This window comes from Melospiza georgiana, chromosome 4, assembly GCF_028018845.1.
Source record: "Melospiza georgiana isolate bMelGeo1 chromosome 4, bMelGeo1.pri, whole genome shotgun sequence".
Taxonomy (NCBI): domain Eukaryota; kingdom Metazoa; phylum Chordata; class Aves; order Passeriformes; family Passerellidae; genus Melospiza; species Melospiza georgiana.
This window is the reverse complement of record NC_080433.1, coordinates 12,777,308-12,799,286: the sequence shown is the minus strand read 5'-3', so window position 1 is coordinate 12,799,286 and position 21,979 is coordinate 12,777,308. Positions and strand designations below refer to the sequence as shown.

The window sequence follows — 21,979 nt, the reverse complement described above, 5'->3', positions numbered from 1 at the left end:
TCTAGTGGGACATGTCTCGCCTGTACATGGCAGAGAGGGTTGGGACTAGATGATTTTTAAGGTCCATTTTAACCCCTTAATATTCTAGGATTCAATTAAATGGTACCAAAAATAAGACATTCTTGCAATGCTTTGCAACAGTACAGAGGAGAATTCAGAGAGGGAGCTAAAAAAGAAGCCTTTAGCTGAAGTGTGAAGGTAAGGAAAGACTGTGGGTGATTCTGAAATAAAAGCCAAGGATTTCAAAGTCCAATGTAGCCCTCCTATCAGGCTGCCTTGCAAGGGAACCAGACAGAGTATCTGCTTGTGGCTCTGGAGATTATTATGGTACAAACCACTAACTAATGGCATTTCTTAAGGGAGTATCTTTTTTCTTAGAAAGAGGAGCATGAGGAAAGAAACCAGACTTGTGTGGTAGGCCTGCCAACACAGTTCATATTTGCTAGAAACTGCTCTGTGCTCAGCCAGCAGTGGCATGGCGCTGAGGAGATGGTGCCACCTTGGAAAGAAGGTACTTACGTGTCGCCTGACTTGCGGTAATTCTCGGGGCATTCCAAGGACAGGCAGCGGAAGCCGCCCTGGATGTTGAAGCAGGTCTCGTTGAAAGAGCAGTTGTGGCTTTCTGCAACACACTCATCAATATCTGCCAAAGGGAAACAGGGGTGTGGGTTAAACACAGGCTTCTCCCCTCCTTGCAGGTGCCAGACAATGACAGAATCACAGAATCACAATGTTGGGAGAGACCTTCAAGATCATTGACTCCAACCCATTTCCTGACACCTCAGCTAAACCCTGGCACCCAGTGCCACATCCAGTCCTTTCTTAAACACACCCAGGGATGGTGACTCCACCACCTCCCCAGGCAGGCCATTCCAGAATTTTATCACTCTTTCTGTGAAAAACTTTTCCTAATATCCAACCTGTATTTCCCTTGATGCAGACTGAGACTGCGTCCTATGGCTCTGTCAGTGCTGCCTGGAGAAAAAGCCCAACCCCACCTGACTGCAGCCACCTTTCAGGAGTTGTGGAGAGTGATAAGGGCACCCCTGAGTCTCCTTTTCTCCAGGCTAAACACCCCCAGCTCCCTCAGTGGTTCCTCACAGGGTTTGTGTTCCCAGCCCCTCTGCAGCCTTACTGCTCCCTCTGGATGCACTCAAACATCTCAATGTCCTTCCCAAACTGAGGGGCCAGAACTGGACACAGCACTCAAGATGCAGCCAGTATCCTTTCAGGTACTGCAGAACATGGGGCGCAATTAAACATTACTGCAGGATTGCAAGGGGAGGACAGAAGAACAAAAAAGAAGAACAGTAACCCAACCAACCAGCAAGAAGAAGAAAAGGAAGAGCAGCAGTGCCACTAAGTGGACAAGACCTAAATATTTGCTGACGTGTTTACAGCAGGATATTTCCTTTTAATGGCTAAACCAACTCACAGCATTGGAATTTTCACTGTAAGAATTTTTATTAATATTTTTATTAATATTTTTAAAAGTAGTCTCTACTGAATTACTTTGTAACTGAAATTTCCAGTATATTTATTACAAAAAAACCTGATTTCTTCAAATGTTGAGCTTATGTTGAGCTGAATTACATATCATGTCATAGGAAAGGCGTTTTTTCAAATACAAAAACTGCTATAACTTGTCAGAATTCCACAATGCTTGAGGTCTCCCTGCAGTTGTTGAACCCACCTTGGCAGTTGCGTGCATTGGGTGCCAGCCTGTAGCCAGTGGAGGGACAAGTACATTGAAAGCTCCCAGGAATATTGACACATCTAAAGGAACAGATGTGTCCTCCAGTGGGCAAAGCACATTCATCAATATCTGCAAGGAAAAAAATACACCACTAATTTTCTATGTGTTCATGACACTCAGCCCAGTGCACACGGACAGTGCTCCTGCTATGACCTTCAAATACAACTTAATGATTCTAATTTCTGGGCAATGAAGAAGATCATCAGATATGTGTGGCTCTAGACAACAACATCTAAATAGCAAAGACTTTCAGGAATAAATGGAACTCTGGAGAAAATTAAAAGCTATAAGAGAGCCCAAGAGACAAAGTAATGGATGAGAACCAGCACTTTACAGTGACATGTATTGTCGTGCTTTATAAAAGGGAGGGAGAAGAATAGTTTTATCCTTGTTTTTACAAAAGGAAATCAACATTAGGTATTCTGCCCAAGGCCTCACTGTTTACTAAGCCTTGGAGACCTAAGTCCAAGCTCAGTATCTTGTCCATGAGTCACACCCACATCGGTGACCATGTTCACTGGGGTTCAAGGATGAGGGAAGAGATGAGGATCTGATTCCATGTTTCAGAAGGCTGATTTATTATTTTATGATATATATTATATTAAAACTATACTAAAAGAATAGAAGAAAGGATTTCATCAGAAGGCTAGCTAAGAAGAGAAAAAGAAAGAATGATAACAAAGGCTTGTGGCTCAGACAGAGAGTCTGAGCCAGCTGACTGTGATTGGCCATTAATTAGAAACAAGCACATGAGACCAATCAAAGATCCACCTATTGCATTCCACAGCAGCAGATAATCAATGTTTACATTTTGTTCCTCAGGCCTCTCAGCTTCTCAGGAGGAAAAATCCTAAAAAAAAGGATTTTTCATAAAAGATGTCTGTGACAATCTTCCTTGTATTTGAGAATACGTTAGATCAGAACCAGCCACAAAAAGAGGATATATCAAATATTACCAAGTAATATCATGTATGACATATGTAACACATAAATATGCTTGTATCTCCACTTGCTGAACACTAGAAATTCTGGTAACTCCTCAGGAAGAGACAAATCTCTGTCAAGTTATAAAAGTGTGCCAAGCTACAATTCAGTGTGAACAGCAAAAATGACACCACACATACAAAGAGATGCCTCTAGAAAAGGGCATGGGCGGGAGACCTTCATTAAATACAGTTATAAAATAAAGAAAATACTGAAGAGACTCAAATGTTAAAATGAAAAAATTACATGGAATTGCTTATGTTTGTTGCAGCAAGAATAAGGAAGGAGCACCACAGGGCTCACCTTCACAGGAAATGCCATCGATGTCGCTGAGCTGGAAGCCCCGGCGGCAATAGCACTGGTAGGAGCCGTACACATTGGCACACTCTTGGCTACAGGGGTTGCTCTCACACTCATTCAAATCTGAAAGGCAGAGTTATACACCTGAATCACAAATTTCTTGCAATGATCACCACTCCTAGTACTGGAATTGGATAAAATTTTGGAATGTAATTTTTTTAATTGAAAAAAGATGGCACACGTCACTGAGTAACTTGGAAATAGGGGGCTCTCAGTGTGCTACTCTTAAGAGGCAGTATAGGTTAATTTTTACTGTGCTATAATTTCCTCCTGTACTTCAAGGTGTGAGACTGGGAGGGAGTCTTTAGGCCAACACTTATGTTTTTGTGTCTGGATATCAGCAAGACAGGTTTTGAACCTGATTGAGTTGAATCTCCCTTCAAAGTGCAGCAAAAGCAGACCCATGGACCTCTGCATCACAGAATCACAGAACCTATCAGGCTGGAAATTACCTCCAAGACCATCGAGTCCAACCTGTGACTAAGCTTCATCTTGCCACCCAGACCAGAGCACTGAGTGCCAGGTCCAGCTGTTCCTTGAACATCTACAGCAGGGGACTCCACCACCTCCCTGAGAAGTCCCTTCCAATGTCTCACCACCCTTTCAGGGAAGAAATTCTTCCTGATGTCCAACCTGAACCTTCCCTGGTGCAGCTTGAGGCTGTCATCCTGTCCTGCTAATGATGCACTCTAAGGGTGATATATTCAAGCTGTGGGCTATAGTGGCCTCAACTAAGCACAGCAGCATTCATGTAATCAGAGATTCTGCACTGTGATGATTTCTCATGCCATTCCAGTGCAGTCTTGCAAGGTAAAATATAAAAAAAAACAACAAATAAAAAAATAAAAAGTAAAAAAGTAAAAGTAAAATTAAAAAATTTAAAAAACAGCTATTAAAAAATTTAAAAAACAGCTAAAAGAGCAATAGCTGTGTCACTATAGGACACAAAATAACACGATGCGCACACGCAGCTCTTCCAAGGTTAAAAGAGAGTTTTTAATTTCTGACTCCAACATTTATAGATTTCCAAAAGTGACAGTGGATTGGAGGGTGAAAGTGCCACCTCTCCAATGACACTGGACAAACCAACAGTCCATCAAATTTCTCCTCCTCCATAAAAGAACACAAAACAATAAGTTATTTACATAAAGTGCGTGAGAAAGTTCGTTACAAGAATGTAAACATCAGAAGGCTTAGAAAAACTTAAAAATCAGGTGACAGAGCTGTTTCTCACATTCCATAACTGACAGCCCTACCTTCACAGGATCTGCCATCAGCTGAAAGCTTGAAGCCCATGGTACAAGTGCAGTAGTAGGAGCCAGGAGTATTCTCACACTTGTGAGCACAGAGGCGGCCTGGGTAGCGCCTGCATTCGTTGATATCTGCAATGACAAACACACAGAGAGCTCTGTGGATGGATGGGCTGCCCCACTGCAACACCAGCCTGGACAAGAATGTGATTATAAAAGCTTGATTGTTGTTTTCCAGATTTAAATTTGATACTAAAGAGAGAAGATGCCCTCAAAATGCTCATTTAGAAGCACACCAGAGTATAATTGGATTAGATCTATACAGGAGAAAGTTGCTTTGATCTTCCAAAGGAATCTTTTGCTGTAGGTGCTGATAAAAATATTACAGAAAACAATTACACATACTCTCACAACCTTACCTTTTAACAGGACAGCAGATAACATGTTGACAATACTAATACAGCTTCCTTTGAAGTACCAGCAGTTCTTTAATATGGTTTTAGAGCCAGCCAAATAACATAGCAGTCAATTCTGCATTCTGATAACAGAGGCTATGCACAGAGCAGTAGCATTCTTTACACAGGATCATTTTGTAAGTGCTATGGCTGCAGGTATTTAGGTTGATGGTGCAACTTACCAATGCAGGTCCTGCTGATGACATCAAAGCTGTAGCCAGCTTTGCACTCGCAGCGATAATTGCCTGGGGCATTGATACAGACGTGCCCTTCTCCACAGGGCTGGTTGGAGGATGAGCACTCGTCCACATCTACAGCAAAAAGTACACTTCTAACTATGCAGGCTGAGAGAAGAACATGTTAACATATTTTTTTGGTCCTCTGGTGGTTATAAAGTGTTTTGGAACAGAAAACAAGGTGTTATCGTGCTCTCAGCTTTTACAAGATCAGAGTCACAAATCCAAGCTATTCCTACCAAAGCAGGTTAGCTCTAAGGTGTCCTTAATGTTGATGGACTTGGGATGAAAACAATGAAGTAATCAGGCAATCTTTGGAGGAATTCAGGTGCAAAATTGTTTTATTATGCATATTCATATTTGTGAATCATATTTTCATTTAGTCTAAGATGTCTGAGATCCAGAGTCATAAGTAGAGCTTTGATAAGCCACTCACAGAAATTGAAAACACATACAAAAATGCCTGTCTTTGCTAAAACCATCTCAGTTAAAAGCCAGCCAAATCTATATTCTTCAGTGTTACTTGAATGGCTTCTGTGGGGCGTTAAGTCGACCTTGAGTTACTTCTCAGTAATAAGGAGATTTGGGATCACACAGCATTATTCCATTGATGCAGTCACAGCCAATGCCATTTATGGGGTTGATAACAATTACTCCCCAAAATGTAGGATTTCCTGAGTTTTATGAAGGACAGAGGGTGGATGCTTGACATTCTTCAGTTGCTGGGACTGCCATGAGGGAAAGAACAGTATCAAGAATTGACTGTGGGAATGACAAAAACCTGGACAAAGTGCAAGAAACTGGTAAACATAAATTATTTATCTGAGTTATTTTCTTAGAACTGCTTTTTCTTCCCAGCTGCCACTCACCTACACATCTTGTTCCATCTTCATTGAGGTGGTAACCTCGGCCACAGCTGGGTGAGATTCTCTGGCAGGTGAAGGAGCCATCAGTGTTAATACAGATCTGCCCAGCTGGGCACGGCATGTTGGTGCTCAGGCACTCATTGATATCTGCAAGAGCACAAGTCAGTGTAACTCTTTCTGGTCCCAACAGGTTTAAGGCAAGATGCTCTCATTATGTACATAATGAGAACTTCACAGAGAAAAGTTCTGCCTGTGGGAGAAGACAACTGTTCATGACATTTTAGCTCCACTGATACAAAGCTTCCAGAGTGAAAACCGGGGAGGTATAAAAGCCATAGAAACCACTGAAAAACAGTGGAAATTTGGTATAGAACTGGTATTTGTTTCAAAGCCTTTAAAAGTCTCTCCTAAACATACTGATCAACAGTTCAGTTCACCAGCTTAACCAGTTCTGCTTCAGCCTGTGTGTTCTGATGGACCTCTTAGCTTCTACATGATGATCAGAGTCACAAATCCAACAACAAAATCCCCTTAACTCCACATAGAGTAGCATTTGATTCCCAGTGCATAAACTTAGGCTGTGAAACTGCCTAAATGTTTTGAGCAAATGCATTTTATGTGTCTTTACTGATGTTCATGACAGCAAGTTAATCAAAATCTGCCACAGAGCTGGCATTACCTGTGGCAGGCGTGTGCTTGCAAAGGGCTTGCTGTGCACAGGCACTGGCCCCCCTCATTTTAAAGGCTGCAGTTTTGTTTTCAGTCTGTTTCCAGTGTCAGATTTCAACTCTACAGGAGAGCAAGGGGCTGATAATGAGTGCAACTTGGCAGCAGCTGCTGCTCGGCCAGTTCCACAAGTCCAAGGCTTGCTATGCCAATGGGGGAATTAAAAGTTGAGTTGAGACTTGAAAATAATACACAAGGGAGTAACTGATAGATTTGTAGGTCACATTAGACAGATCCATATAAAGTCTGCTGGAAACCAGTAATTTTAATGGATTTATATGAAGGGTATAATTCTGGTTTTGGGGAGTCTTGGAAACAAGGCATTGGCCTGACAAGATTGTCATCAGTCTTTAAAGTGAAACTCCTCTCCACAGTATGTTATACCTGTCCCATCTTCTCATACACAATAAGATGGGCTTTAACATGGGACAGGTCTGGAAAGACCTACAAGCCTGTAAAACCAAGCAGACTAATATCAAAGGGTGTTCCAGAGAATGCCATACTTACAGATTTCTACACAAACCTTTGGCTAAAACCTTTTGGATAGAGTTAGAAAAAATATATGACAATTTTTTTACACATTTTGCTTCAGATAAAACACCCAAAGACTTAAGCAGCTAACCACCTACCCAACAAAGTACAACTTTTCTCCCAGCAGCATTTGAGCATTCCCCAAGACAAGAGCAAGCCTTACCAATACAGTTGCCCAGTGCATCCTGTATAAACCCACTCATGCACTGCAGCTTGGGGCGGCAGCGGAAAGATCCTGGAGTATTCTGACAGATAAAATCGGGGGGGCAGTTATGAGTACCAGTCTCACACTCGTCAATATCTGGTACGTCACAAAAAAAAATTGTTAGCAGGAATTAGACGGGTTCCTTCATTGCATTTCAAAAATATGACATAATTAAAATCATCACATAGATTAATCCTCAGTGTACCTTCCTGGAATCCTGTGATCCAGGATCAATCTGACTTATTACCTCAAAAAATATCTCAATAAAACCAGATAGGTTAAGAATTTTTTACAATTTTACTATTAATTTTATATATAGGGGGGTGTCTGTGCATATCATGCTTTGCAAGTTTAGTTCTTACAACTAAATGATTCAAAATTATTATAGACTACCTAAAGCATCACATTCAGCCTTGATTCAGCACTGTGCTGGGATTTGAAGTCAGGAAGATTTAATAAGCCAACTGCAATTTTAATTTTAGCTTTAGATCCAATGCAGATATTGTTCATTTCTTTCATAAGTGAATTAATTGACCTAGATTCCCATCCATATTAAGGCTTGAAATCCCTGCATTACCATGCTTTAAAATGCACATAAATATTACTTCTGATTACTTTAATATTCTACTCCAGTTCAGAATAGACAATAAATATTTCTGAATAAATTATTGTTCATGTAAAGCAGATAAAGGAGATAACAGCAAATGAGGCTTCATTCAGGAAGGTAGTCCTGTCCACATAAAGCAACTAAAATGTAATATTTGCCAACTGGCAATGGGATTAAATCTCCTAAAGCTATCAAAATATAGAAAATCTCCAGCAAAAGGATAACTCATCTTTCTCATTCATGTTGATACAACAGTAGCCCCAGAGCTTTGTGGGACTTAAAAAATGCATGTGGAGACCATTTGAATTAATAATGAAGTGGGTTTAGCAGGGTTCTACATGTAGCACAGCTCAGTCATGTTACTTGGCATTTAAAAACCATACATGACTATTTTTATCTCTTCACATAGCATTAATAATTAACATTATTAGCATATCTTACCCAGATAAGAACTTTCTAGCCTTAGTTGTGGGTATAATTTACTATCTGTGCTCTTTTTTGTCCAACAGAAAAATATGTTAATCCTTGCTAGTAAGCTATTTGTTGACCTAAATCTGATATTATTCAAATCAGTGGAAGTGTAACTTTAAAGGGATCACAGTTACACCATGATACTTTCAAAAACATTATGTGATGTTCTGCAGGTTTGGCACTGGAGTTTGTTCATCAGCTTTTTTTATTCAATCTATTTATTATTCATCACTGATCAGTTCCTACAGTAAAACCTTACCTAGAATTTTGGTTGAGTTAATTTACTCAGTGGAAAGAAATTAGTTTATTTATAAAGCAGTCTAAGCTTAGGGGGAACAGACATGGTGAAAACCAATTCCACATCAACCAGAGTTTGCTGCTAATTTATATCTCTATAAAGGCAGCACACCAGTTGAAGTTACAGATGCACATAAGAGCATTCTTTAAGCTAGACGGAACTTGAAACAACTAACTTTTTTAGTAAGGAGGACTGTTACCTTTGTGTTCAAACACAGCTACTCAAGAACAGTGGTTTTAACCCTTTTACGTTTTTAAATCCCTAGGAATGCTGGGATTAAGAAATGAATCCCTTTGTAACCTCCTGAGGATAAAAGCTTGCTTTCTTTTCCTAAAGATGCATCTACCCTCATATTTTCAAACTGAATCACCTGGTAGCTCCACTTGCCACACTTTGTTTCACACTCCAGATTGTGCAAACTTGATTCATTCAGGTGCATCCAAACCATCAGATATGCTCCATGAGGTACTCCACTCACAAATGAGCTATCAATCCCACAGACCAGACTGGAGCTAGCCAGAAACAACCTCCAGGGTATTGTGTGTATTGTGAGTTCTGGCCTTGCTAATCACCCGGTTTAGTCCCCAGAGCAGCTCCTAACATGCAACACAAACAGCCAGTGTGAAATGCAGTCATCTCTGCTGGAAATCTTTGCAGCAGCCCCCAACTGCACGATCTGGTTATTTGCTGGGAAAACTGCCATCCTTGAAGTGTGTGTGCCTCAGTTACGTGTGTATTTACCAAAAGCCAAAGAGCATGACACAATGGTGTGCTTAGTTTTTAATTTAAGCCTGGAAGATGCTGGTTTCTGTGCACAGGACATACCTTTGCAACGACTGTCATCCGTGAGCTCGTAGCCAGTGCCGCAGCTCGTGTCGCGCTGGCAGCGGAAGGATCCCAAAGTGTTGACACAGGTCTGGCCAATCCCACAGTTGTGTGTCCCAGTGATACATTCATTAATATCTACAACAGGCAAAATTATTTAAAAATAAATAAGAGAGGGCAAATAAGAAGCATGATGTCCCTGGGAAAAGACCAGGTGGAAGGCTCGCTATGAGCACACCTCCAACCAGGCATTCCTCTGAGCATCTGAACTCAAAGGTGGGGATTTGGCCTCACATCCACATCCTGCTACACTGCTGTCACCAGGACATCAGCCAGCGAAGACATTGGGATCCTGTTGGAACCAGGACTTGCTGATACATTGTACTTAAGAGGAGGAAGTTTAACTGAGAGAGAGCAGAGACTCAACATCATCTAACTGTGTCTAGTAGTCAATGATGTCTCTGGATATGTCTGAAGTTGTTACAGCCAGGATGTGTAAACACGGTCTGCTGTTGGCAGTGTTTGGTTTGTGTTGGACTCAATGATGTTTAGGGTCTTTTCCAACCTCAGTGATTTCATGGTCAGATTATAGTGACTTTATGAAAGAGGCAAACTTTCAGAAATCCTCGCCTTGCTCTGCATCCCACCAACATATAGTTGAGGGACTCTCTGAGCCAAGTTGTGACTTTCTACTTCACAGCTACTGATAGACATTTCCTTTGTGAAATTATTTTTCACTTTAACTTTGAATGCATAAGAAAATCTGACATCCATGTGTATTAAGTGTAAAAGCTCTTCCTTTTCCCATGTCCAACTAGGTTAGTTTTAATCTGACCAATCACCAAGATTTATTTTATATTCTGAAGTTTCTATCTGAGGTACTTAAGATTACATTTCCAGTCACTGACAGAAAAAGGCACTCTTCATCTGAAACACCTGAACAGCCCTTGAACAGCTATGCAGGATGGGCAAGGTGAGCTGTGCCCTGGAAGGGCTCACATCCCTCAGCTACAGGGAGCCTGGGCTCACTAGCTCAGAACCAAATGCCACATTGCTCATGCCTGGAGTCAAAGGCAACCTCGATCCCAGCCCATCTCATTTGATGCCACAGATCAGAATATGCTGACTTGGAAGGCACCCACAGGGATCATTAAATCCAGCTCCTGGCCCTGCACAGACACCCCAACCATGCCTGCACAGACCCCCCAACAATCCCCCCTGTGCATCCCTGAGAGCCTTGGCCAAGCCCTCCTGGAGCTCTGGCATTCCCTGGGGAGCCTGGGCAGAGCCTGACCACGCTCAGGGGTGCAGGAAAAATCAGTTCTTCTTCTGGGAGAAACTAACAATCCTCCCTTGACAGTTGCCATGCTGTTCATGGAGTCCAGAACATTAATCCTTTCTGTCAGTTGTGTCCTTAACAAGCTAAAGAATCCTACTCTATTTATTTTGTCTGCCTTATCAATAACAATCCACTTTTACAAGAGAGAATACGAATTCTGTTTTTGTTTTATTCACAACAACAAAATCAAACTCTGCCTCTTCTCCATTCTAAATTCTCCACCTTTTCCACTGGCCCTTTTCTTAACTTAATTTCCCCACAATTCTCATTTCAACACTCCATTCAAATCAACATTTTATGACTTCATCTCTTTCCCCAGCTGACATAAGCATATTCTGCTCTCTTCTCTCTGGGTATTTTTGTATTTGTTCTTGCTCTTTTAAAACAAGAATGTTTACAATCAAACCAATGGCTTTATTTCTTTTACCTTCACAGGTGATACCATCTGGTTGAAGCTGATATCCAACAAAGCAGGAGCAGACATAACTGGATCCTGTGTCTCTGCACTGCTGGGAGCAGGGACCACCACCTAATGAACATGTTTAAAGGCCTCATGTAATTAAGAGGCTCTTCACAGGAACTGAAACAAACCACTAATTTACAGGATACTTGGTTTATTTAGAAAATAAGTTAATACACATATACAAAAGAAAGGGCTAAGCACTGAAAGCTCTAAAAATTAATGAAAGAAGGATTATTGTGACAAATAGAAAGGGAATACTACAGAGAATTTACACAAAATTTGGCTCATAATTAAGAAAACCTTTGCTGACCTTGTTAAAATAGAAATTAATATAAAAATGTTTCATAATCTAAAAATAGAGAAAAGCTTATATATTTCCAACAACAAATATTTGTTGTAAAGCTGCAGATATTCTTAGTACAAATAGAACCCATATCCTGCTTTTAGAATGGCTGGATAGGCATTAAACAAAAGGTGTGAGATAGGCAGAATCCATGTGAGAAATTGCAGCTATAATATGTCATTATAAATAGTTTTTTAAGTACAACGATTTCTAATGAGGACAGGGACATTAATGCATCACTGAAAATTAGGTGGAACCATAGTTTTGCAGTTGAGATCAAGATCCTCTGCTCTCTGAATTTGTGCTAATACTGTGAGCTCCATCCTGACACAGTAAAACCTGTAGTGGGAGTGTTAGAAGAACAGAATTAATTTCCCCATGTTATATGAAGGTCCTCCAAAACAAATTGCTGGAAGTTCCATTTGCTAGGAAATTTAAGTTTCCCCTGTTAAAGTTCAGGAAATTAGAAGTTTTGGCATGCCAAGTTTATCAGAAAATATACTGTAGACAGAACCACCAATTGTCAATTAGCAAGACCAATCCATCTCCTGCAGGCAGCTGATTAACTGAGAAATACAACAACTGATTACATGAAGAAATAATGCTAGGAAAATATGTAACACATATTTCTATGTCATCTCCTCTAATTAGCAACTGGAGACAAGGAGGAGAGGCACTGCTGACTCTGGCTCACTAATGACCTGGTAGATATTCCCACCCTCTCCAGAATGTAACAGCTGTAGAACGTGGAGCACAGTAAATAATTTTTCAACTGGAATATAAGCCTATTAAATTGATTTTATCCTAAATACATTTCTGAGCTCTGAAATGCTGGCAGAAAACAGTGAATCACTGCTGGTTTTGGTTTATAGACATGTAAATCATAAGTGACAAGCAATAAATCAGAATATTTAGCACAGCAATATTCCAAATGCACATTTCCAAGGAGGCAGAGCAGCATGAATAATCAGAACAGCCTCTTTTGTCTTCCTTTTCTTCAGGTGATGCATCTCAAATATAAACAAGTTTAATTTCATATTTAAACACCCTGATATTCAAACACCAGGAGAATAATAAAATATGCACATATTTAATATAGGATCACCACATTCTGAAAAATCCAAAGTACTCCACAGGTTAAAGGGTGGCACTTCTGAGGTATTACCCACAAGAGGTTAAGTAGAAGTTAAATGTATTGTCTCAGCTTCAGTTGGATAAGATGGACTGCACTGTGAGAGACAATGCCTCCCTTATATTTGGGCACTATTTAGGCATCACATAATGGCCCATTACTCCTTGGAAAAGCTCTTCCTCATGTTTTATTTTTACCCATAACCATCCTAGGCAAAGGGCTTTGGCTAGATTTAATTTGGCTTCACTTTACAGAAAGCAATCACAGCAGAGCTGGCCAGCAGGACTCACCTCTGCAGCCATCATGCAGATAAGGATCTTCTTGGTCCAGCTCCTCCTTTGAAATGTCAACTAAAAAGAGGAGAGATAGGCATTAGAGGAGAAGGCACTTTTCTTCTCATTGTAAAACACTGTGTGCTTGGGATGGGACTCACACCAGGGTTTTGGACAAACCAGAACAAAATTAAAAAGCATTATTTACATATTTTACAGCTATTTCTTACTTAAATTTGACATTCAAATGCTCATGGCCATGGGGCACTTTTCATCTGAGTGATTCAATATGAAAGTCATATGTGATCATAGATTACATGTGGACTGATATTTTCAAACACAGGTTCTTAATGCCAGGCATTTAACCAGAGCTTAACCTCATTTCCATAAGGCACATTGTTGGGGCATGCTTGGCTTCCACTGACTTTGTAGTAGCTTGGGGTACTCAGAGATTTAATGAGAATCAGATTAACCTCAGCTATTTATTTGGATTTCATTTCAAAAAGAACTCCACACCTAAGTTTTTGGGCACATACTTAGAGCATTCTTTCAAATATACTTATATACGTCTACTTTTTATATATATATACACACATATATATAAATATTTATATATTTATATAAATTTATATATTTATATAAATTTATATAAATATATAAATATAAATATATAAATATATACTTATTGAAGAGTTTTGATCTGTGGTATTCCTGCCACACATACATATTCCAAGAGTCCATTCTCTCCACATGAGGACATACAAGGGCCAAAGACATCTTGAACTCACTGCATCCCCAAAGAACCAGCTAATGGACTTTCTCCAATCCCACAGCTTTGAACACAGGGGCAAAGGTAGGTTGGTAGTATGCAAAAACACAATCCCAAAAGCCCCAAACAAATGAAAGTCTATAAGGGTCAGTCTTGTACTTATTCATCCTCTTCAGCTCTGTGGACTAGTTTTGGAAAAGGGTGTCAGGAGCTGCTGCCATCTAGGTACCCTTCTTTTTTGGTAATAAAAGAAAGAGTTTCCACACTTCCTGGAGATCTCAGTTGTCCCAGGCACTCCAGGCATTTCAAATACCCCTGGTTTGTGAGCATTTGCCTCTCACACAATGGCAACGTTTGCATTCTGCTGAGCTGGCAAAGGCCCTCTAGCTTCCCAACACAATTCTAAGAATTGTTTTTTGATTTTCATTTTAATTAAACATTTTTTCAGTGGGCAAAATGCCAGTAAAATTAATAGCTTTTATTCAGCTTCCAAGGTAAGATCATTGGTTGCCAAAATAAGCTCTCATACATTTAAGTTGACACCAGAAACTGAGTGACCTCTTTCTGCCTCTTATTTTTAACAGCAGCCTTTCAGCTATCACTAGCCCAAAAAAATGAGTTCCAAAACATGCATCAATAAATTACTCAGATGAGATGTCACATTAGAGGAATTCCAACAGAAATAATTTAAAGTGAAAACACTCCTTGCACCCTGTATCATTTTATGTCTCGCTCTTTTAGGTATGCAATAAAATACCTGGCTCCTTTTTGGGAGGATAATCACTGATGGACAGATCAATGTCTTTAAAGTGTGCAATAAAATACCTGGCTCTTTTTTGGGAGGATAATCACTGATGGACAGATCAATGCCTTCTTGGCCTTTTCCACAGCAGGTCCTGAAGACAATTCCACACTGATATCCCATCTTTGGGTTGGGCTCACAGCTCTGTCCTTGAACTTGGGCAGCCTTCCCCAGCAAACAACAGTAACAGCATGTCTGTTAAAAAGAAAATGAAAATATTAACAAAGTCAAAGTAATGTGAGCTTTGATAATGATGTCAGTGGTTATCTCACCTTGGCACTGATGGAAAATTTTCTACAAACTCCTCAAGAACAGCACAGAAGCAAGGACAGGACAAGTTAATCCTGAGGAGGCTTCCTTTATTTTAAATTGAGAAGATGCTGCTGATTTATTCAGTTTTCTTCCTTGCTGTCAGAAAGCAGCAAAAGTGTTTGGCTCTCTGAAACTGATGTCTGACAATTGCTTCTGTCATATGAAAGCACATTAAGGCTTTTTTTTATTAGATTTGTCTTCCAGACTCTATTTTGCTTGAAGAAAACTGCCTGCACCATTACACAGAACAGATGAAACATAAAATAACCAAACTTTCAACTACATTCCTGTATTTTGGTGCTTTAAGCACCACACCTGCTAAAAAAGAAGGCGACCATGAAATGCTTTGCATTACTTTGAGATGTTCTAAGTTTTCCCTTGTAAGGAATTACATGCTTCTCTCCCTGCACTGAACTGAAAGGCACTTTTAAAACTCAGAGCAGCGTGAAGTCAAGACAGTAACAGCATCCTGAAGTATGCAAGTTTTCCATTTTGTGTGAAGCCATTGAATGCACAACAGAAACTCTTCTGTGCTGCAGGGCTGGAACTCCTCTCTCCTGGGGTGTTGTTTCCATGCCCTCCCAGTCTCTAGGATGCATTTTTTCCCTTATTTACTCTTGTTTGGTGAGATGGTTGCTACTACCCACTTTTTTTACCAGGTCCTCCAACTACTTCCATCCAGTGGCAGATGCTCCAGTTTCATCCTATTATGTCTGGGATAATTCCATCTTTCCTGGCTTTTTTGGATGACTTTAGAAATAAACCCTCGATGATTGAAACATTTCACAATATTTATTCTAACACATCAAGCAATTCCCTGAGGCATCCTTCTCAAAGTTCTTAAATATGTGACGATAATTTTGACAATATTCAATTTTCCCAACCATAAATTAGAAGACAAAACATGAAAGTGAGCTAAACATTCATTACTTGACTTACACCTGCATATTTTTTATAACCAAATCTTATTTAGTTATTGAATAGGCTGATGCTTTGACAAATTCTGACATTATATAATTCTGGTACCCTCACTGGCTTCTGCTGCAAGACTCAGTCCACTTCTTTATCTTGTCACAGGATCTTCATATTAGGAGTTGCAGAGTTTGTCTGGAATTTTTTTGAAGAGTGATCACTAATTTTGCCCTTTTTTGAACTGTTGAACAGCCCTAAGTTCCTTATTTCTTTCAGCCTGAGCCACCACTTGAAAAGCCTCTGTCTGCAGCTTGTGTGAAACTTCAAGTACAGAACTTGCTAAATCTTGCAATATCTCTAAGACACTGCATCTTCAATTAACATAACTGTGTGCCCTGAACCATTTGTTCCAACCCATATTTATTCTAACTGTGCATGATATATCTTGATTTAACAGCTTGATAATGAGAATAATTTATGTTTCTATACCTCAGCTAAAATGATACAGAGATGGAAAGTGTCAAGTGTTATCTTGATTGGTTTTGCATGGCTTTTGGTAGTGAGGGGGGCACAGAGGTGGCTCCTGTGAGAAGCTGCTGGAAGCAATCTAACCTTCATATCAATTGAGTCCTTGAGGTGTTTGCAGCCATTTTCCAAAGGCTGCCAGTTGCCTGAGAGCAAATTATGATGACCATTTATTTGTTAGCTTGAACCATCACTGCTTTCATGGATGGTACGAACTAAAAATCAAGTTGTTATTCTACCCTTTCACTGCCTGTAGGCCTCTGCTTCTTCAGTCACCCTAATAATAATATCAAACTTTTTCCCCTCTGGTATTAGCAAAATCCCATGAAGCTTCCCAGCCATGCCTGGCTCCCCATGTTTGAGTAAACAGTGGTCAGCTGTGTCCTACCCGAATTCCTATGATCCCTTGGCTGTCTTCTCACAGAAAGGAACAAAGGAGTAAAGTTACATGTGAGAAATTTGAAGATCTAATTTTTGGTGTGACTAGAAAGCACTTGAAGTTCTTTAGATTAATAAGGTCTTTTGATTATGTAAGGTTTACAATACTTTTACAATATTTCTTATTATTTATGTTCAGATTGAAGTTGGCAGTTTTGGTGTGAATCCTGTAATAACTCTGCTTTTGGTATCTGTCCACAAGAGGTCTCTCCCTTGCTGAAATCCCTTAGATGCTAACCAAAACCCCACTCATAATTCAGAGGAATTTTCCAGAACTCTTAAAGAGCTAAACTTCTCAAAGAGAAGGACAATGCAAACAACTTTAACAGAGACATGAGGTGCAGGTGGGAAAAAAACATTCACATGTGAGTCAAATAACCTTCAGGCCAACCCTAAATAACCTCAATTCCACCTCTTGGAGACAAACAGGAGTATCTCTGTGTCAGGACCCAGGACACCCCTCTGAGTGCCCTGGGTGATTCAAGACCTTGGCAGGGGGTTCAGAGATCTTGGCACAGAGTCAAAAACACCTGTGCATTTGATTTTAGTAATGGAAAAAAATACCAACTTTGTGTGAAGATTTACAAGCCACAAGAGTTTGAGTAGAATGATAGTTAATTTGTCACAGGGTGAAAAAGTAGAAATTTGGGGTTTTGGAATGGGGGTTCAAGAATTAAGATGGAGGAATATGGGCACGGCCTGTCTTTCTCCTTCTTCTTCTTGTCCTTCATCTTCTGCTGTGATGGTGACACTGTTTGATTGGTTTAGAGACAGACTGTCTAACATAAGTGATAGGCATTGGAAAATTATTGTAAATAAAGTACACATAGTTCTTAGTATAAAAAGCTAACATCACCCCAAGGGCAGTCACTGTGCCACAACCCAACGTGCTGGACAGATCTCAGCAGGTCAGAGAAGGAATGTAATAGATAAGAGAAAATAAACAACCTTGAAAAGCAGAACTGACAAATCTCAACTTCTTCAACAGGCGCAAAGGGAAAAAAGACTTTTTAATACCTTAGGAGCCATTTCAATCACACAAAACCCAAGATCTCTGATGCCTCACCTTGAAGTATTCGGCCTCACACGTGGAGTTTTTGGCAATATGGGAGTCACATTCCTCACGCGCGTTGGCAAATTCAACCCCATCAGAGCAGGACTGCTTCTCCAGCTGGCTGCGGCAGCACTGCACCTGGGTCATGCTGCAGCAGCAGGGAGGAAAGGGGAGAAAAATGTCACATATGGGGCAGGAGCACATGATGCAACATTTGAGAATTAGTACTTATACTATCTATGTGGAAAGAGGTTTCTGTGGGAGCAATGTTAAACATAAAGATATTCTCTGGGAGGAGGCAGATTGTCTGTGTGACATGGTTAATACAGTTTCACTGCTGATCTACCTTGCAGTCTGTCCTAGCACCTTTTTTAAACTTCAACCACACCTGCCTCAGGACTCAAGGAACTCGGGGCTGCATTCTGGCATGTTTGTGACAGCTGGTGGCTGGTGGATGGAAGGGAGAAGTTATTGCATTTGGAGGGTCCCTCGTGGCAGGAAGGAATGATGAATCTGACTCCATGTTCTCAGAAGGCTAATTTATTATTTTATGACACTACAATATATTAAAGAATACTAAACTGTCCTATACTAAAGAATACAGAAGGGATACTTCCAGAATGCTAAAAAGATAGTAATGAAAACACGTGACTCCTTCCAGAGCCCCGACACAGATTGGCCAAAGAGTGAAAACAACTCGCACCAGAAATCCAATGAAACAGTCACCTGTTGGATAAACAATCTCCAAACACATTCCAAAGGAGCAAATCAGAGGAGAAGCAAATCAGATAATTATTGTTTTCCTTTTTCTCTGAGGCTTCTCAACTTCCAGGAGAAAAATCCTGGGCAAAGGGATTTTTCAGAGAATGTGAATATGACAAGAAGTCAGGCCCTGAATCTTGTGAAAACCTGCAATCCCAGTCTAGCCCTGCCCCAATTCAACAGGTATGGCATGAGGAAGGAAGATGAGACCATTGTTCTGTGGGACACCTGGAGATCATGGAGAGAAATGAAGAAATCAAGGGAAGTCACACTGAGAAACTGCAGAGTGTATTGCAAGCAAGGGGAAAAGAAAGACAAGGGAAAGAAAAGTATTACAGGGCAGGGAGATGTGGAGAGGAGACAGAATTAAATTGTGCAGGAAACTTAGTTTTGTTACACTGCTCATTAAATCACTCTATTTTATCTCAATGCCAGTGAAAAAACTGGAAACTTGTTCCTGCAGGGGAAAACAATCTGCATGAGGAGGCTTTAAAGTCCTGCAGTCTGATTGCTGCTGTCACATGAATACAAAGGCCAGGAAAGATCTTTCTCCACTCTGCCTTTATGTGTAACTCTGCTTTGCTGCGTAGTTTTGTGGATAAAGCTCTTCCACCACTACTTTCTGTTACAGACACTGGGAAACAGAAAAAATATCCTGTACTCCTGAAAATCCCCTGTTCCACTGCCAAAAAATTTGATAATATCAGGAAGAGGAGTGGGTTAGTGGAACTACTGAACTACAGGCTTTTCCCACCATCACCTGAGATAAATGGCTTACCATTCATCCCCTCTGAAGGAGCTTTCCTGCCCTCCAGGACCATGGAATGACCTTTCAGCTCCCAGGGACTCCCTCTGCTCTAAGGCCAGGCAAAAGCAGGGGACATGTGAGTACCGGGCTCAGATCATGGATCTCTGTGCATGTGGGTGAGGCCAGCTTGTCCAGATACATTCCTGAAGATCCCAATTCCTATTTATTGGATTGTGCATGGATCACTTACAATCCAAGCCACTCTAGAATTATACAGTTCCATCATTAGTAATGGTCTGACTGTGCAGTTCCCACATGGACAAAAACAGCCATCATATTTCAATGCATAGGAATTAGAAGCCAGGATAAATTCATGAACAAACTATTCAAAAATGGACTCTAAAATCATAGCAAGAAGTTAAGCCCAGGACAGTAACTTTATTTGGCAGGATATTTGAAGTTTTTGATATCTGATTTAGTTCCAGTTTGGAAGAATATGTAGCTTTTTTGTTGCTGAGATTCCCTCTGAAGCAGAATTTCCATTCCCTGCCCAGCTCTGGGGTGGTCTGACTTTCAGGGCTTTGGAAGCCTCTAAAAACTGAACTCCAAGCCCAAGAGTGTGGGAGCAGAGACTTTCCAGCCTCTTTACCCCTTCAGATTCTCTTGAGGAGCTAGATATGTCAGCCACAGACAAGCAAACAAATAAACAAACAACAGCAGTCTTTCAGTAGGTCTGTTTGATTCCTGGTGTGGCTTTGTTTTTTCCAAACACCAGCCAACTCTTTGAAATCTCTGAAAAACAGGCAATTTCAACCAAAACAAGAAAGTTTGTTAAAATGTTTCCCACAGCTGTATTCATAAGTCATGTGGTCCACCCCAACTGTAATAAGGAATTAAACATCAACTGGATGCTAGATTAAAATACCATTTGTTCATTCTGAGAACCACAACAACAATAAAATCACACTTCATTGCCCAAATCCTACAGCCCAGTTGCACTGGTAGCAAATATTGCTGGAGACTCCAGACACCAGTGTGGCAGAAACAGAGGCAGAAATCCTTGAAAGATGGTCACAGGTGTCTCTCTGGATGACAGACTCAGCTAAAACCTGCTCCCTTTCTGCTCCCCAGCAAGGGGAAGGAGCCAACAGAATATTTAGACTTGTCTCTTGGTGTTATACCTTCAGGTGTACCATTAGTAGTCTGGAGACCATTAAAATATTGGTCCCTAAAAATAAAGTAAAGTAGCCACCTTTCTATGAATCTGGTTTTTTTAATTAGGAGTAATACTTCAAAAAGACAAGAGATGTTTTTTCTTTATCTGCCTTATTCTTTTCAGTTAAAAGAGAGCAGTAAAATTTTTCAGAAAATAAACAGGTACTCACAATATGGCAGATAAAGAAAATATTGAACTAAATATTGAACTTTTAGGAGCATGAGGCCTCATAAGTGATGTTCATTCAGGATGTTTCAGGTAAAATCATGCATCTCTAAAAGAGGAGTTTTATTCATGGCTCACTAGTGAACAAAAATCACCAAGACATTTTAAAAAATCCTTATTCATTGTTTCAGATGTTGATCTAAAAGTTATTTCACTACTAGATAATTTGATTATAAATCAAGTTAAGAAATCATGTTTTATATTTTCACTTTTACTTTCTGTTAAAACTTAACCAACTTGGCTGCTTTTCATGGAGTTAATTTCCAAATGAAAATCTACACACCCACTTACATCCACAATATTTTCACATTTATTATTCTCCTGTGTAGAGGATGCATTACTAAACCAGCACAGATTTCATAATAATCTTTTTTAAATTTCTCTTCTTTTCATAAAAACATTAAACTTTAACTTTTTTTCTGAAAACAATGTTTTGTCAATCTGCTGTTATTACCCTCTGTCTCTCTCATTCTGCTTCTTTCAAGCTATGTCAGTGCTGTTCATGTGCACAGTGGAAGGTCTTGGACAAAATATCAAAATGAAAAAGAATGATTTTGCAAAAACAAACTAGGTCTTCCAGCCTTGGATTCCTCAATGTGCATTCTTGCAACACTAGTAAATAATGCTATTCCTGGTGTAATTCCAGAAAGGCTACACATTGTCAAAGGCATGCAAATACCATATGGAGACAGACTGTTTCTGGCAAGGGAATTAAGTTCACTTGCTAAGAGCTCTGTGCAGGGAAAACTCTTCACTTAGAAAGGAAGAAGACTTATTGGACAGGTTGAGTTCCAAAATTAACTGGCAGCTCTTTCCAGCTGCCTTGAGTTTAACCACACCACAAGAAAATGAATGAATGGGAAAAGACCCACTGCGATGACAGCCAGAGATATTACTCATTAAAATTCTACACTTGTATTAACTGAGCCACAGAGACACAGAGATAAACACTGACATTGTCCAGAGAGATAATGCAGCGAGATAAAATCATGTGTGGGGCAAGAAACCACAGTGAGAGATTGCAGACTTTGGGCCCAGAGCCTTGTTTCAGCTGAAAGCTGGAGTAAGAGCAAACAAGGGGATCTTTGGAAGTTGTG

At 40.1% G+C, this 21,979-nt stretch overlaps 1 protein-coding gene across 2 annotated transcripts in view; it reads right to left on the bottom strand.

Annotated features, from left to right (window-relative positions):
* Window positions 1-21,979, bottom strand: part of FBLN1 (fibulin 1) — a 63,516-nt gene that overhangs the window by 26,572 nt on the left and 14,965 nt on the right. For both annotated transcript variants that reach the window (XM_058023427.1, XM_058023428.1), the window contains exons 3-14: window positions 17,944-18,079; window positions 14,714-14,885; window positions 13,138-13,197; window positions 11,337-11,438; window positions 9,571-9,708; window positions 7,328-7,465; window positions 5,911-6,054; window positions 4,988-5,116; window positions 4,357-4,482; window positions 3,044-3,163; window positions 1,694-1,825; window positions 520-643 (exon numbers count right to left, since the gene is read on the bottom strand). In XM_058023427.1, the coding sequence (XP_057879410.1) occupies window positions 520-643; window positions 1,694-1,825; window positions 3,044-3,163; window positions 4,357-4,482; window positions 4,988-5,116; window positions 5,911-6,054; window positions 7,328-7,465; window positions 9,571-9,708; window positions 11,337-11,438; window positions 13,138-13,197; window positions 14,714-14,885; window positions 17,944-18,079 (1,521 nt within the window). The remainder of the gene's footprint in view (window positions 1-519; window positions 644-1,693; window positions 1,826-3,043; window positions 3,164-4,356; window positions 4,483-4,987; window positions 5,117-5,910; window positions 6,055-7,327; window positions 7,466-9,570; window positions 9,709-11,336; window positions 11,439-13,137; window positions 13,198-14,713; window positions 14,886-17,943; window positions 18,080-21,979) is intronic.